This window comes from Pelodiscus sinensis, chromosome 12, assembly GCF_049634645.1.
Source record: "Pelodiscus sinensis isolate JC-2024 chromosome 12, ASM4963464v1, whole genome shotgun sequence".
In the NCBI taxonomy this organism is placed as follows: Eukaryota; Metazoa; Chordata; order Testudines; family Trionychidae; genus Pelodiscus; species Pelodiscus sinensis.
Window position 1 is genome coordinate 32,962,708 of NC_134722.1, and position 12,024 is coordinate 32,974,731.

A 12,024-nucleotide genomic window follows, 5' to 3' on the forward strand; every position below is an offset into this window, starting at 1 on the left:
ACAGTCAAGATACTGAAAGCAAACTCAAAATTCCATTATTAACTCAAAGATGAAATGCAAATTTCTTGGAATTATTCCATAAAATACACATAGTATACAAAATATTTCCTTTACTGTTGATAGACTAATTCAAAAGGGAAAGGAAATAAAAAACCAGTCCGTTTTACGCTAACAAACCACCCTTGGAAACTGTCAACACAGTCCCTTTCCTTCCACTCAAAATATAGTCAAATAATTCATTTTGAGCTAATGGAGTAACATAGGAAGAACTTTTAAAGGGGAAGAGCCAGTTCCATCAATTCTTTAGGGAAGATTCTGCCCTCAGAAGTGCAGATATAGCTCTCATGAATCTTCCCAGGATCTGGCACATCAAGATAGATTTCTAAATCCAATCCCAGAATGCAAATCCTTATATCAAAAGTATTACCAGATGGGTTCCTTTATTGTAAGATAGAGGAAATCCATTCATATGCAACTCAACAATACCTTTAAACATATTCCAATTGTCATATAGAAGTAAATAGTGCTCTTCCACTAGTTGTAATATTCCCTATTGGAAGTATTCACCACCACAAAGTGCTGCAGATACACAGGTAATATCTGTTTAATACTGGCAAGTGTCTAAGGGTGACTACTGTTCTACTAAATCAGACTGGCATATTGAGGTCAACGAGAATACGTATTTTTACATATTACAAAAATCTATATTTTGATTGTATCTTGCAATTGATTAACAGACTAAGGACAATGCCTACCATATGTAATCCATTGCTGTGGATTACACCATCTTGCTCCACAAGATTTCGTGATATTGTAATAGAAGGAAGATCCAAACTCTGTGGAGGAAACTGGGGTGTAAATTCATTTCCTTGTCCAGGCAGCTGATCACCTAGACCCTGAAAGGGCAACAGTATATCTGCCATTCCCAGCGTGGGGTCTGACTCAGGAGGGGGCGTAATTGGTGGGATCTCAAACTCTTCATCTCCAAGGCTTGGAGTATGGAATGTCTGCTAAAAGAAAAGAAAAGACACCACATTAGAGTGCAGTGTTCTAAATAAGCATTTCAGATTTGCAAACAAAAGGAATTCTGTATTATTTAGCTCGCAAATGAAAACTCTGTTAATTGCAAATAATGTAAGTTTCACATACACAGAACTTTGTGGATCATTCTGATTAAAGATTTAAGTCTCATGATCATATGGCTTTAATGGAGTACCAGTATTAACAGTTTTTTAATGCGTACTTAATTAGCAACATCTGTCTTTGTTGTTAGCCTGAACATCAGCTACATTGAATTTGGCTGTATAACAAATTGCCACTTTATTTATATTTTTTTGAAATAGCATCCACTGCTTACATTATTCTTATGCTTCATAAAATACTGACAATATTGTAGCACATACACACCATTAATCCAGTGTTCAACACTGCACATCTTGTTTCCTTTTTACAACTAACAAACATAAAATATTATAATTCAGCTTTCAATTTCTTCTTCACTCCACTCATGAAGTATAATGGATCACTTTATAAAAAAGGTTATTATTTAGAGCTGAGAAATGTACACAATAGCAACCGTGATTATAGTAGCTTCCAGTGTTTTTTAAAGCAAGCCAGCATGTTTGAACACAGTGGGTGTATTATGAAGTAAACACCTGTTAAGATGCCTTGAGCAGAACACTTACTGCCAGTTATCTTAAGGGTTTGTACATGTATGTTTGTGTCTAATCTTTATTCAACTACAGCCTGGATCTGGCCTCAACACTGCTGACTTATTTGAGATGAAAAAGAACTATGCTTACTCTGGATTTCATTCTTGTGAGCTAAATGAATTTTTGTATATTACTTCAGGTCCACTGCTACTTAACAATAGAAATCTAGTGACTGAAATTAGGCCATTTTAAATAAACCTAAATCAGGACTATCTCAATCAAATAGGGCATCTGGCAATCCTAAAATAGGCACTCTGTCTTGTTTTGGATATGCAACACTGCCCTAGGATTTATTTGCTTTTATTAGTTCAAAATTCTAGTTGAAAGGGGCAAAAATTGTTTCATGTATTATTTGCATTGTTTGAAAGAGTGTCTTAATTCCAGTTAATTTAAAAATGATATGTTCAGTGAAAGATCTCATTAACTGCTGTAAATTGTCATCCTTCAAACTGTTAATGATGATATAAATTAATAACCGCTTGAGAGAAGATGGAAACTGAAACACAAGTAAAACCTTTGCTTGCATACAGAACCTGTCAGCTGTCATTATTGGTCTCTCACCAGAAATGATGAGGTCCCAGACTGCTACAGTCTGCAGGAACAGAGTGAGAGAGTCTGCTGAGACTGTAGTGGTCTCGCTTCATGCAGAATATGGCAACTTAATTCTAGATTTGAAAGCTGGTCCTGCATTAGGCAGACATTTGACTTGCATTGCCAGGTTAGAAAAGATGTACATTTTCTTTCTGTGGAGCTCTGAGTATACAAACACAAAAGGATGGATTGGCCATGAGAAGTGGTTGGCTAATGAACATAACCCTATGGCTGCATTTGCAGTTATTTTGGCACTAATGTGGTCTAGTAACAGATGCAACTGTAATTTGTGACTCATTTGCTACCCCATTACTGCTTAATGAAATCTAACATATCACATTAACAATACGGATAAACACTCATTCTTGATATGTGGCATTTGGCTGTTTTCATTACCACTGTAATTAACACTTGAAATATTATTTCAATAAATATTTAAGGTGCTTTAAAAATGGGTCATTGTAATCATCAAGATACAGAGACAGAAAACAAAGCAAATGTGTGGATACTAAACTGGAAGGTGTTCTAGTGCTTACACTGTTATCTCTGTAGGACATTATTTATGGGAATAAAATGGTTTTCTAACACCGTCGTGTCCATATGCAAAGTCCTAATAAATAAGCTGCACTCATTTAAATGTAAAAACTGAATAACAAAACACACACTGAATGCCGTAATTGCCAAGTTAGGCTCACACTATAATGCAAATATTAATATGTAATTATATTCTTATTCTTTCTTCAAGCAGTGAAATCAGTGTCATTAGCCTAGCTCTGACACACTGTTTTAAGTGTCATATTTATGCAAAAGTAGTAATTATGAGAATGGGTTTTATTTCCTCACCAAAAGGGATAAATCCATTGCAACTGTATTAATATGTAATGCAGCCATATAATAATTTATGACAAAGACCCACATAATCATGATTAAACTGATAAGTACTTACATAAACTAATTCTCACACTAACTGCTTGAAATAAGTATAGATTTTTTTTTCAATGTATCAATGATCCAAGAATAAGGATAAAATAGATGTAATCTAAAAGAAAAAATATTCTAGTAATGTAGTCTTAAATCAAATCACTGGGCTATTGAGATTGTAAAAGAGACATGTGATTTGATACTGCAGAAAAATGTTGCTATAACCAAGATACTACAACGTTTATTTTATCAATTGTATTTTTAAGTTATTCACTTTTCAAATAGTTATTTCTTTACATTTTTTAAAAGTGTGTGCATGGTTAAATGCCATCTGTACTGAAATGTTCAAAACATTTGTTCCTTTTGATAAAAATGCAAATCTGGAGAACTGTTGTATCAACATATAACAGCCAATGTCTGACACGGTGAATTATCACAGCTGGAATTAAATTGTCTCTGAACAGCTGCTGGCAGCAGAGCTTTCATCAATGTTTGATTCAAATGTAGGAAAGAAATTCTACAGAATGAAACATCATGTTGTCATTACAGATGGGGTTTGTGTTCATTATCACAAATAACACTGGAAATCATGCCAAACAATATTCCCTTATCTAAGCAGTCTTGTTGGATAAAAGAGATGGTAGCCATTGTAAAAACAATTCATGAAATGCTACTCTTAATTTGAACCTTCATCTTTATGGTAACACCTTATTTGCCACTTAATTCCATTCCACTTTCTGTTTTATTATAACAAGCACATTCATGACAGAATTGTCACCTTCAATGAATAAGGTCAAGGCTGCTCATTTTTCTAACCTTTCCTTACCCTTGGGAGATTTATGATATACTTCTTATGTACATATTAAATATCACTTCCTAACAGTTTTTGCCTACTCTCCATTTTCACATTTCTCTCTCTCACACTCACACACTCTTTTTAGGCAATACATCTTGCCCTTTTGTTTATAAGTCTATCTTCTCTGGAACAGAAGCTGTTATTTTTTGTGTATGGCCAAAAGGCAGTTCCATCTATAGCAGATGTCAATACTATTGCAATAATAATCTAAAATATTGCCTGACAGGAGATAGTGGTCTAAAGAATACTGTGGTTGGTGCTCACACCCTTTCACTAGCCCCACTCCTAAAAGCTAGCAGCCAAATGCATCACCTCAATGACCAATTAGGCTCGATCTATTCAGACCCAAGGCTTGTTCCCAAGTCCATGTCTAAAACTTGGCTGAAAGTCTATTCCTCATTCCCGCAACACAAACATTGCAGCCAACTAAGTTGTTTTGTTTTCTAACTTATGTGAGTGTTAAGAACCCAAATTACAATGTTTGTATCTATGAGTGAAATTAGCATATTAGCTACTAATGACTTCTACTAGGCTCGTTTTCAAAATCTACACCTACTGTGCCTTTTATTTGTCTCCTTCTGTTTATAATTTTTTTCATACATAAAGCATATTTGTTTCTATTGACATGCTATGTAAGTAACAGCCTTATGGACAGCTAAATTGACTCGTAATGGAGAGCTGTCAGGTTATTTTCTTTCTCATTAAAGTCTTTATTCTGTGCTCCATAAAACACATACAAATTCAGCACTTCACTTTTCATCTGTTGAAAGTCTGTTAAATTATCAAAGCAAACAGCAGAATATGAACACAGATTTAAAAAAAAGAAAAGACTACCTCATTTGCAGTAAGAAATGCATTATTTGCCTCCGTCATGTTCATGTAGTTGTTATTGTTTCCAAACTGAAAGAAAAAGATATTTGACTTTTAATATATACCATGATAAACCTTTATGACCATATAGTCAACATAGATTCTTTATTCTATCATCTGCCCAGAAAAGTATTGCTTTTGAAAAAAAAGATAAGAGGTAAATGTGCAGAAGCTCTTCTGGAACTTCTATAATCATAATCAAGTTGGACGATTCAGATTATTATATAACTGATTGAATTAGTGTGGATCATCTTTGTTACCCAGGGAGCCAAAGGAGGGTGGTGGAGCAGGGATAGGGGAACTGTGCTGGGGATCTGAAAGGCTTGTGGTGAGCTCAGTGACCCATTCTGTTGAGGGCTACTTCCTCCCACACATGGACCAATTCAAAGGGATCCTCATGGAGATTCCCTCCTCCAAGCTCCCTTTCTCCAAACTCTTGAATCATGGACATTAGTTGACTGTAGGAGAGAAATATTTATTCTTTTTAGAGACTAGTATGGAAAAGAAGGTATTACCAGCATTTGGCTAATCAGTGATTTCTGTGTACTGCTCTCTTAAATAGCAGCAGTCAGACGATTGTAGGAGAATAGGTAGACTATTACATGTATTTTCAACAAACACAGGCATTTTATAAGCTTTGCTTTTCAAGAACAAATACCTTTGTTGCGTTTGTGTTGTCAGCTGAAATACTAGTCTACAGTTTCAAACATCCTTTGTATTTCTAAGGTTCTATTTACTATGAGACATAGTGAAAAAAATATAATAAAGGGAAGCAAAAAAGGAAAGAGTCCCTAGACCATATTTATGTATGTTATCTATGTTCATTAGTGTTGTTGTAACTTTAATATTTAATACCTAACATAGCACTGTAAGCAAGAGTAAAAAAGGACTGTTGAAATCTCTGAACACAACATTAATTTTTTATACATCATTAAAATGGCCTTCTCATACCATGAGCATTAAGGTTGCATCAGCATTTCCATCCTGACCTCCTATTTTCTGAATTTTATAACTCAAATATAAATCTTTCCTTGGGCCTTTTCCTTGTCTCACAAAATCCTGAGTGCATTTTATTTGAGGTGATTATTTAAAAAAAAAAAAACACATTTTTGATGTTATAGAACTCTACATTAAGAGTGTAAGGATGGGGAAATATTCACTATCACAGCCACCCCCACAATTCTCTGCTCCAAATGACAGTACCCTATCATACTGCCCGAATCAATACTGAAAGAATCCATACTCCACCCACGCTCAGCACTTTGTCTAACTTGCTGCCTGGAGGTTTTGATGATGAAGACTCAGTAGATTGTGATACTTGCTCCTCCTACCTACTTCCTCAGAGAATGGAGTTAGGGGGGCAGAATACCAAATCTTTTCTTGAAAGGGCTAATTTCCCTGAAAGACACAGAAACCTTTTCCCAAACTCAAAGATGGGACAACTCCAGTAGCATGGAGGAAGGAAGAAGGGTAGATAGATAAAGGAACTGGGATCTGAGCCAAAGCCCACTGTAGCAAAATGAGTGTCTATTGACTTCATTGGCCTTTGGATCATGTCTTAGGAGATGGCAGAGTTTAGAAACAGATTTGAAGACTTAATAGGGGAACTGTGGGGATAAGAGAAAGGGGGGGAAGATCACCTGCAATTTACAATATTAAAGAATAAAATCTCTACCTCAAAATCTTAAATTTTAGTTGGGTGTTTCAAGAAGCCATACACAAACTTTATTTAGGGTATAGTCTAAGTAAAATGGATATTCATGGCATAAATATACTGTGTTGTAACTATAATTAACTATGTATCTAAAGAAGCTGTATATACAAAACTCTACCAGGGCTTAGTTTTCAGAAAAACTTAAACAACCAATAGTCTTGCAGTACCTTAAAAAGTAGCAAAACATGTAGATGGTATCATGAGCTTTCGTGGACACACCCCACTTCTTCAGATGAATGAAAGTGTTAGGTTTTAGAGTCAGTCATTGCACATTCACAGTAATTTTTTCAAGTAAAGATTTTGTGTGGATTTTTAGCATACAGACTTAGTACTCATGCACAGCAGTGAGAGACTGACATGATAGATTTTCTTGTGTCAGTGAGCTTAGAACTAAGTAGTATTTACATGAAAAACTCTAATGGCGCCAAAGGAGCTGTTTTCTCTCTCTCACACACACACACACACACACACACACACACACACACACACACACACACACACACTCACTCACTCACTCACTCTAAATAGTCATGCGTAGTAGAGTGATTCTATCAAAATCTACTGGGTAGAGCAAAATTCAATCCTACTAGAAATGAGCATCTTTCCTGAGGTCAGACCTGTTCACAACAGGATTGTTTTCGGCAATATACGTTTACAACGATGCACTGTCATGGTTTTCATACACTTAAGTATAATATAGGTTGTAGCATATGTGATTTTTTTCTTCATTTTAAGCTCTTAAAGTGAAACAAAAGGCGATTCCCAGATTGAAATTTATGTCTGTGTGTCATTAAGAATATAAAATAAAATGAGATAACAAGGGAAGTTAAAAATGAAGGTTGCTACTTCATTTTTAACTTGCTATATTGTTGTGGCTGAAAAATGCAGTTCCTACTTCATATAACTCCAGGAATTGACTTCAGATCCTACAGTATCTATGTTTTTGTTAGTATGGGTCACAACTTCAACATTATTTAATTGTAGATTTTTGTGAATTATAAATCCATTTAAGGCAATCTATGTTTTAGCAGTGAACATTTTAAAGATTAAACTTTTGTTATCTAATAGTAACCACAAACAACACAGGAAAATAAAATGGTTATTATCTTAAGGACCTAAACAATTCAAAAAACAAATTAAGCTTAGAGTGAAATAAGAACTGGGTTAGAAATCCTCTTCTGAACAGTTAGTATGCCAATGTAATTACTGAAGAAACTACAGCTAATCAGCTGTGAATTGTATCCATTAATTAGTATTTGCCCTGGAGAAATGAGAAAAATCAGTAACAATGTTAACACTGCAATGCACTGATGAGTACTGAAACACAGGGCCCTCAGCAGTTAGTCAAGCAGGTGGCTCCAATGGTCCAAGTAATTTTAAAAGCTCTCACCTGAAGTGCAGAACTGGAATTACAAAGCACTTCTTGCATATCTTTTGTATCTATATAAGGCTATAATTAATGGCTTTTAATTTAGAAACACTTTGTGATCATCTGGGAACAGTTATAAATCATTCTAAATAGAACAAGGAGTTCTATTTTAGTAAAATATTTAATTTTGAATAGACAATTCACATGTTTTGTGTGAAATGAGTCAATGCTTTTCTCCATTTATTTTCTAGGGACTCCTTTGCCTAGACTACTAAATACCAGTGGTCTATATACTTGAGAATAGGGGTGCAAAATGAGGACAAGATCCTCCAATACAATTCACATGAACATACCACTTCTGAAGCACCACCAATTTCACCAACTGGGATAGTGAGGTGAATCTAGCTGCAGAAGCTAGCCCTGACACCTCACTGTTTGAGTGGACCAATGTGTTTTTGTTTTAAAAATTAATTAGTAATCGATAATAGTCAGTAATACTTGGGGCTAAATGGTGTCACCTGAAAATCTTCAAGCATTCTACAATATTAACAAATAAAAGTCTCTGGAGTAATATGCAACATTATCCCAGTCATACGGAAATAGAGGAACTATATAAGTGACTTTCCCAGGTCACACAGCAAAGTCTACAGCCCAACTGAAAACAAGAACAAGTTTTACTAACTGCCAATCCTGTGTTTAACCATTATCCCATGCCTGTTTGATTTCAAGAATCTCACAAATTCCAGTTCCAATACTAAGATCTTACATAGGTACACAGTCTGACTTTCACATATGCACACCATATTTTGCTGGAGCAAAGGAAATTGTATGTGCACACTTATTTCATGTAATTCATTGAAAAAGAAAAGAAGGTAAGATAAAGCCAGTTTGAACAAACTGTAGATCATCTCTTTAATTTGTTATGCACAGGCAACACCCATTCAAGTGAGTGGGAGCTTTGCATTAAAAATGATATAGGATTTGTTCCTATGTCCTTTAAAATTACAACTGTCATTGGGGTGAAATAGCCACAGACACCAGTAGAGCAGGATTTCCTCTTTTTATTCTAGTATTAAGTTAGGTAAATGGTGTGTGTGTGTGTGTGTGTGTGTGTGTGTGTGTGTGTGTGTGTGTGTGTGTGTGTGTGTGTGTGTGTGTGTGTGTGTGTGTGTGTGTGTGTGTGTGTGTGTGTGAGAGAGAGAGAGAGAGATATCTTATAACAACTGCAATTAAGGTTTTTATTATTTGCATTCTGGTTTTTCAACCTTTATGGTGTATTTGCTACTACAGTTTTCAATTTGTTCCCTGCTAGAAAAAAAATAAATAAAAAGAAATTTGAGAGTCTCATGAATTCATATGAAATGAAGAGCTGAGGCAATACTGTCAGGAATACATCATTAAAAGGATAAAAGGTTCATAGAGTCTATTAACCGGGTAAACAATAAAATGGGAGCGGACAGTGGAGCTGGAGCAGCCTGTTACGGCGAGGCTGGAGTGCCCCTTCCTGTGGCATGCTGCTTTGGCTGAACTGGGCCTGCTGTTGGCAAAGGTCACTGGAGCACTCTCCACTCATGGCTGGCCCACTGGGCTGGAGCAGTCCCCTGCCCACAGTGGATGCCAATAAACCATAACCGGTAAGCATCATCCAATAAGGGTGCTGCTTACTGATTAACCATTCACATCCCTAATAGAGTTGGTCATACTTTCCAAAATAGCCTCCTCAAACCCACCCATCCCCAACCAAAATTAAATTTGTGCTATAGAGTGTGTTATTCTTTTGTAGCAGTGATCAGGCAAATCACATTTCCAGAAAGTAAAATATGAGCTACCATGCATAATCAACTTTATATTATACCCTAGTCTAAAGACATGACAATATATACAAATAAGCCTCAAATCTGAAAGTATGAAAAATATGGAGGAGAATAGTTTGCTCTAAAAAAATCAATGATTTTCAGAACATTAACTATGAGTCAGATGGGGTAACAGTTTAGCTACATAGGGTCAAATCTTGACCCAACTAAGGTCAATAGTAGTTCAGCCACTGACTTCAATGGGACCCATAATGCTTAGTAATTCTGACATAATAAATTACTACCCTTTAATTACCAAAATTCTAGTATAAATCTGTTTTGAAATTACTGACTAAAAAACAACATTCAGACCTGAGAGAACTGGTATTTACACATATAAGAAGCAGAAATCCACTAAATAACTTGAACATAGACAAATGGAGAAAATGTTCAAAATGCCACCCTCCTTTGTCGATGGGGCTGGCAGTGAAAGGCTACAGTTCCAGCAGCAAAGGAGGGGCTCCTCATCCTGGAAGTCTCTGGCAACTATTGGCCAGCTGGGAGGGAGAGCTATGAATAGCCAGAACATCACAGCTCCCAGGAACAAAAATGGAGTGGGGCCATGCGACGCCTCTTTCAGCTCCATTCTAGTAGCCCCTCCCCTCAAGTCACCCCAAACTAGGAATAGAAATCTGGTCTGACAGGTGCTGCAGGTCCAGCCTTTGGGGGCCAGAAAGAAATTTGTCCTGCCATAGGCCAATTGACAGAGGCCAAGGAGTTTTTTTACTTTCCTCACAGCACTGTCAAACCACAGCGGGTTAAATAGAAACACACTTATTACCAAATTTGGGCTTGTCTACACTACAGAGAAGATCAACTTTCCAGAGGTCAATCATCTAACATTCGATTTAGCAGGTGTAGTGTAGACCCCCAAATGAAATGCTGAGGGCAGCCCCTGCTGGTGTTGTAAACTACTCATTCTGTGAGGAGTAAGGGAAACTAATGGGAGCATGTGCTCCTGCTGGCCTCCCACAGTGTAGATGCTGCGGTGGCTTGGTTTAAGGTAAGCCAAATTCAGCTGCCATTTTGTTACTTGTTAAGTGTTACCTGATAATGATCCCTGTAACTCCTGCATGGGATCCAACTAAGTATTTGGTACAGGATAGTGTGCATTTTGAGTAGGTAGTGCCCCTCCCCTATGTTAAAGTTTAATAAAATTTGCAACCTGTCACTTAATTCCACACATGTGTATGTCCTCATTTTGCTGCTATGTCTGAATCAAAGTGCTTAGGTGAATTAAGAACCTAAGTCCAATGAACTTTCGGTGGATTTAAAACACTTAGGTGCTTTTGAGAATGTTGCCAAAGTCTTTTTATCAAACATAAATAAAGATTTGTAAAGTTATCACACTTTTATCCTTCACTGTGAAACCTGAATCACCAAGAAAATCTATTGTATAATCCCAATAAAATTCCTCTTGCTAGAGAGATTAATCATACAAATATAAGGAACAAAAAGAAAATAACTTTGTTTCAACAAAGAACAAAAACAAAGCTTGGCAATCAGAATAGGGAGCAAGGATGTACTGAACAACAAAAAAATCACCTCAGAATATTACTCTCAAAACAGAATGTTAATTTTTATTCAGTAATTTCAATACAGATTTATACAAGAATTTTGGTACCTAAAAGGATGGTAATGTGTATAGTGAAGTTATTATTGTTTCAGAATTACTAAACATTATGAGTAAAATCCTAGTTTCATTGAAATCAGTGGCCAAATACCATTGACTTTAGTGGGACCAAGAAAATGAATGGGCCCTATGGCGTCATACTAACAGAGCATATGATGAGTTGGAAAATTCCTAAGCTTATTCATGCCACTGGAGAAAACAAAGTTTGTAATTCTGTACTCAAAGTACTGTAAGGTTGAGAAGACTATGCCCTGCTTCTCTTACATAACAGATATATTGAATCCCTTATCAGTTCCATTTTCATCTAAATCTTTAACCATGATGCATCAGTGATTTAATGATAAATAAATTAATATCAAAAATAAATATTTAGGATCAAATATGTAATGGGTACCTTGTGTGATCTTTAAACACCATATTCTGCAAACCGTTACTCCTAATTCCTACAAACTATTCTTTCTAGCCCCATTGACTTCAATGCGAGTAGGCTTGTAAGTAAACATTG

General features: G+C 36.0%; 1 protein-coding gene across 3 annotated transcripts in view; it reads right to left on the minus strand.

Moving 5' to 3' along the window:
- TOX3 (TOX high mobility group box family member 3) overlaps positions 1 to 12,024 on the minus strand; it is a 97,312-nt gene that overhangs the window by 27,026 nt on the left and 58,262 nt on the right. For 2 of the 3 annotated variants that reach the window (XM_075940256.1, XM_006121129.3), the window contains 2 exons: positions 4,915 to 4,980; positions 756 to 1,010 (listed from right to left, as the gene is read on the minus strand). In XM_075940256.1, the coding sequence (XP_075796371.1) occupies positions 756 to 1,010; positions 4,915 to 4,980 (321 nt within the window). The remainder of the gene's footprint in view (positions 1 to 755; positions 1,011 to 4,914; positions 4,981 to 12,024) is intronic. The other variant, XM_006121130.4, reaches the window with a different exon arrangement.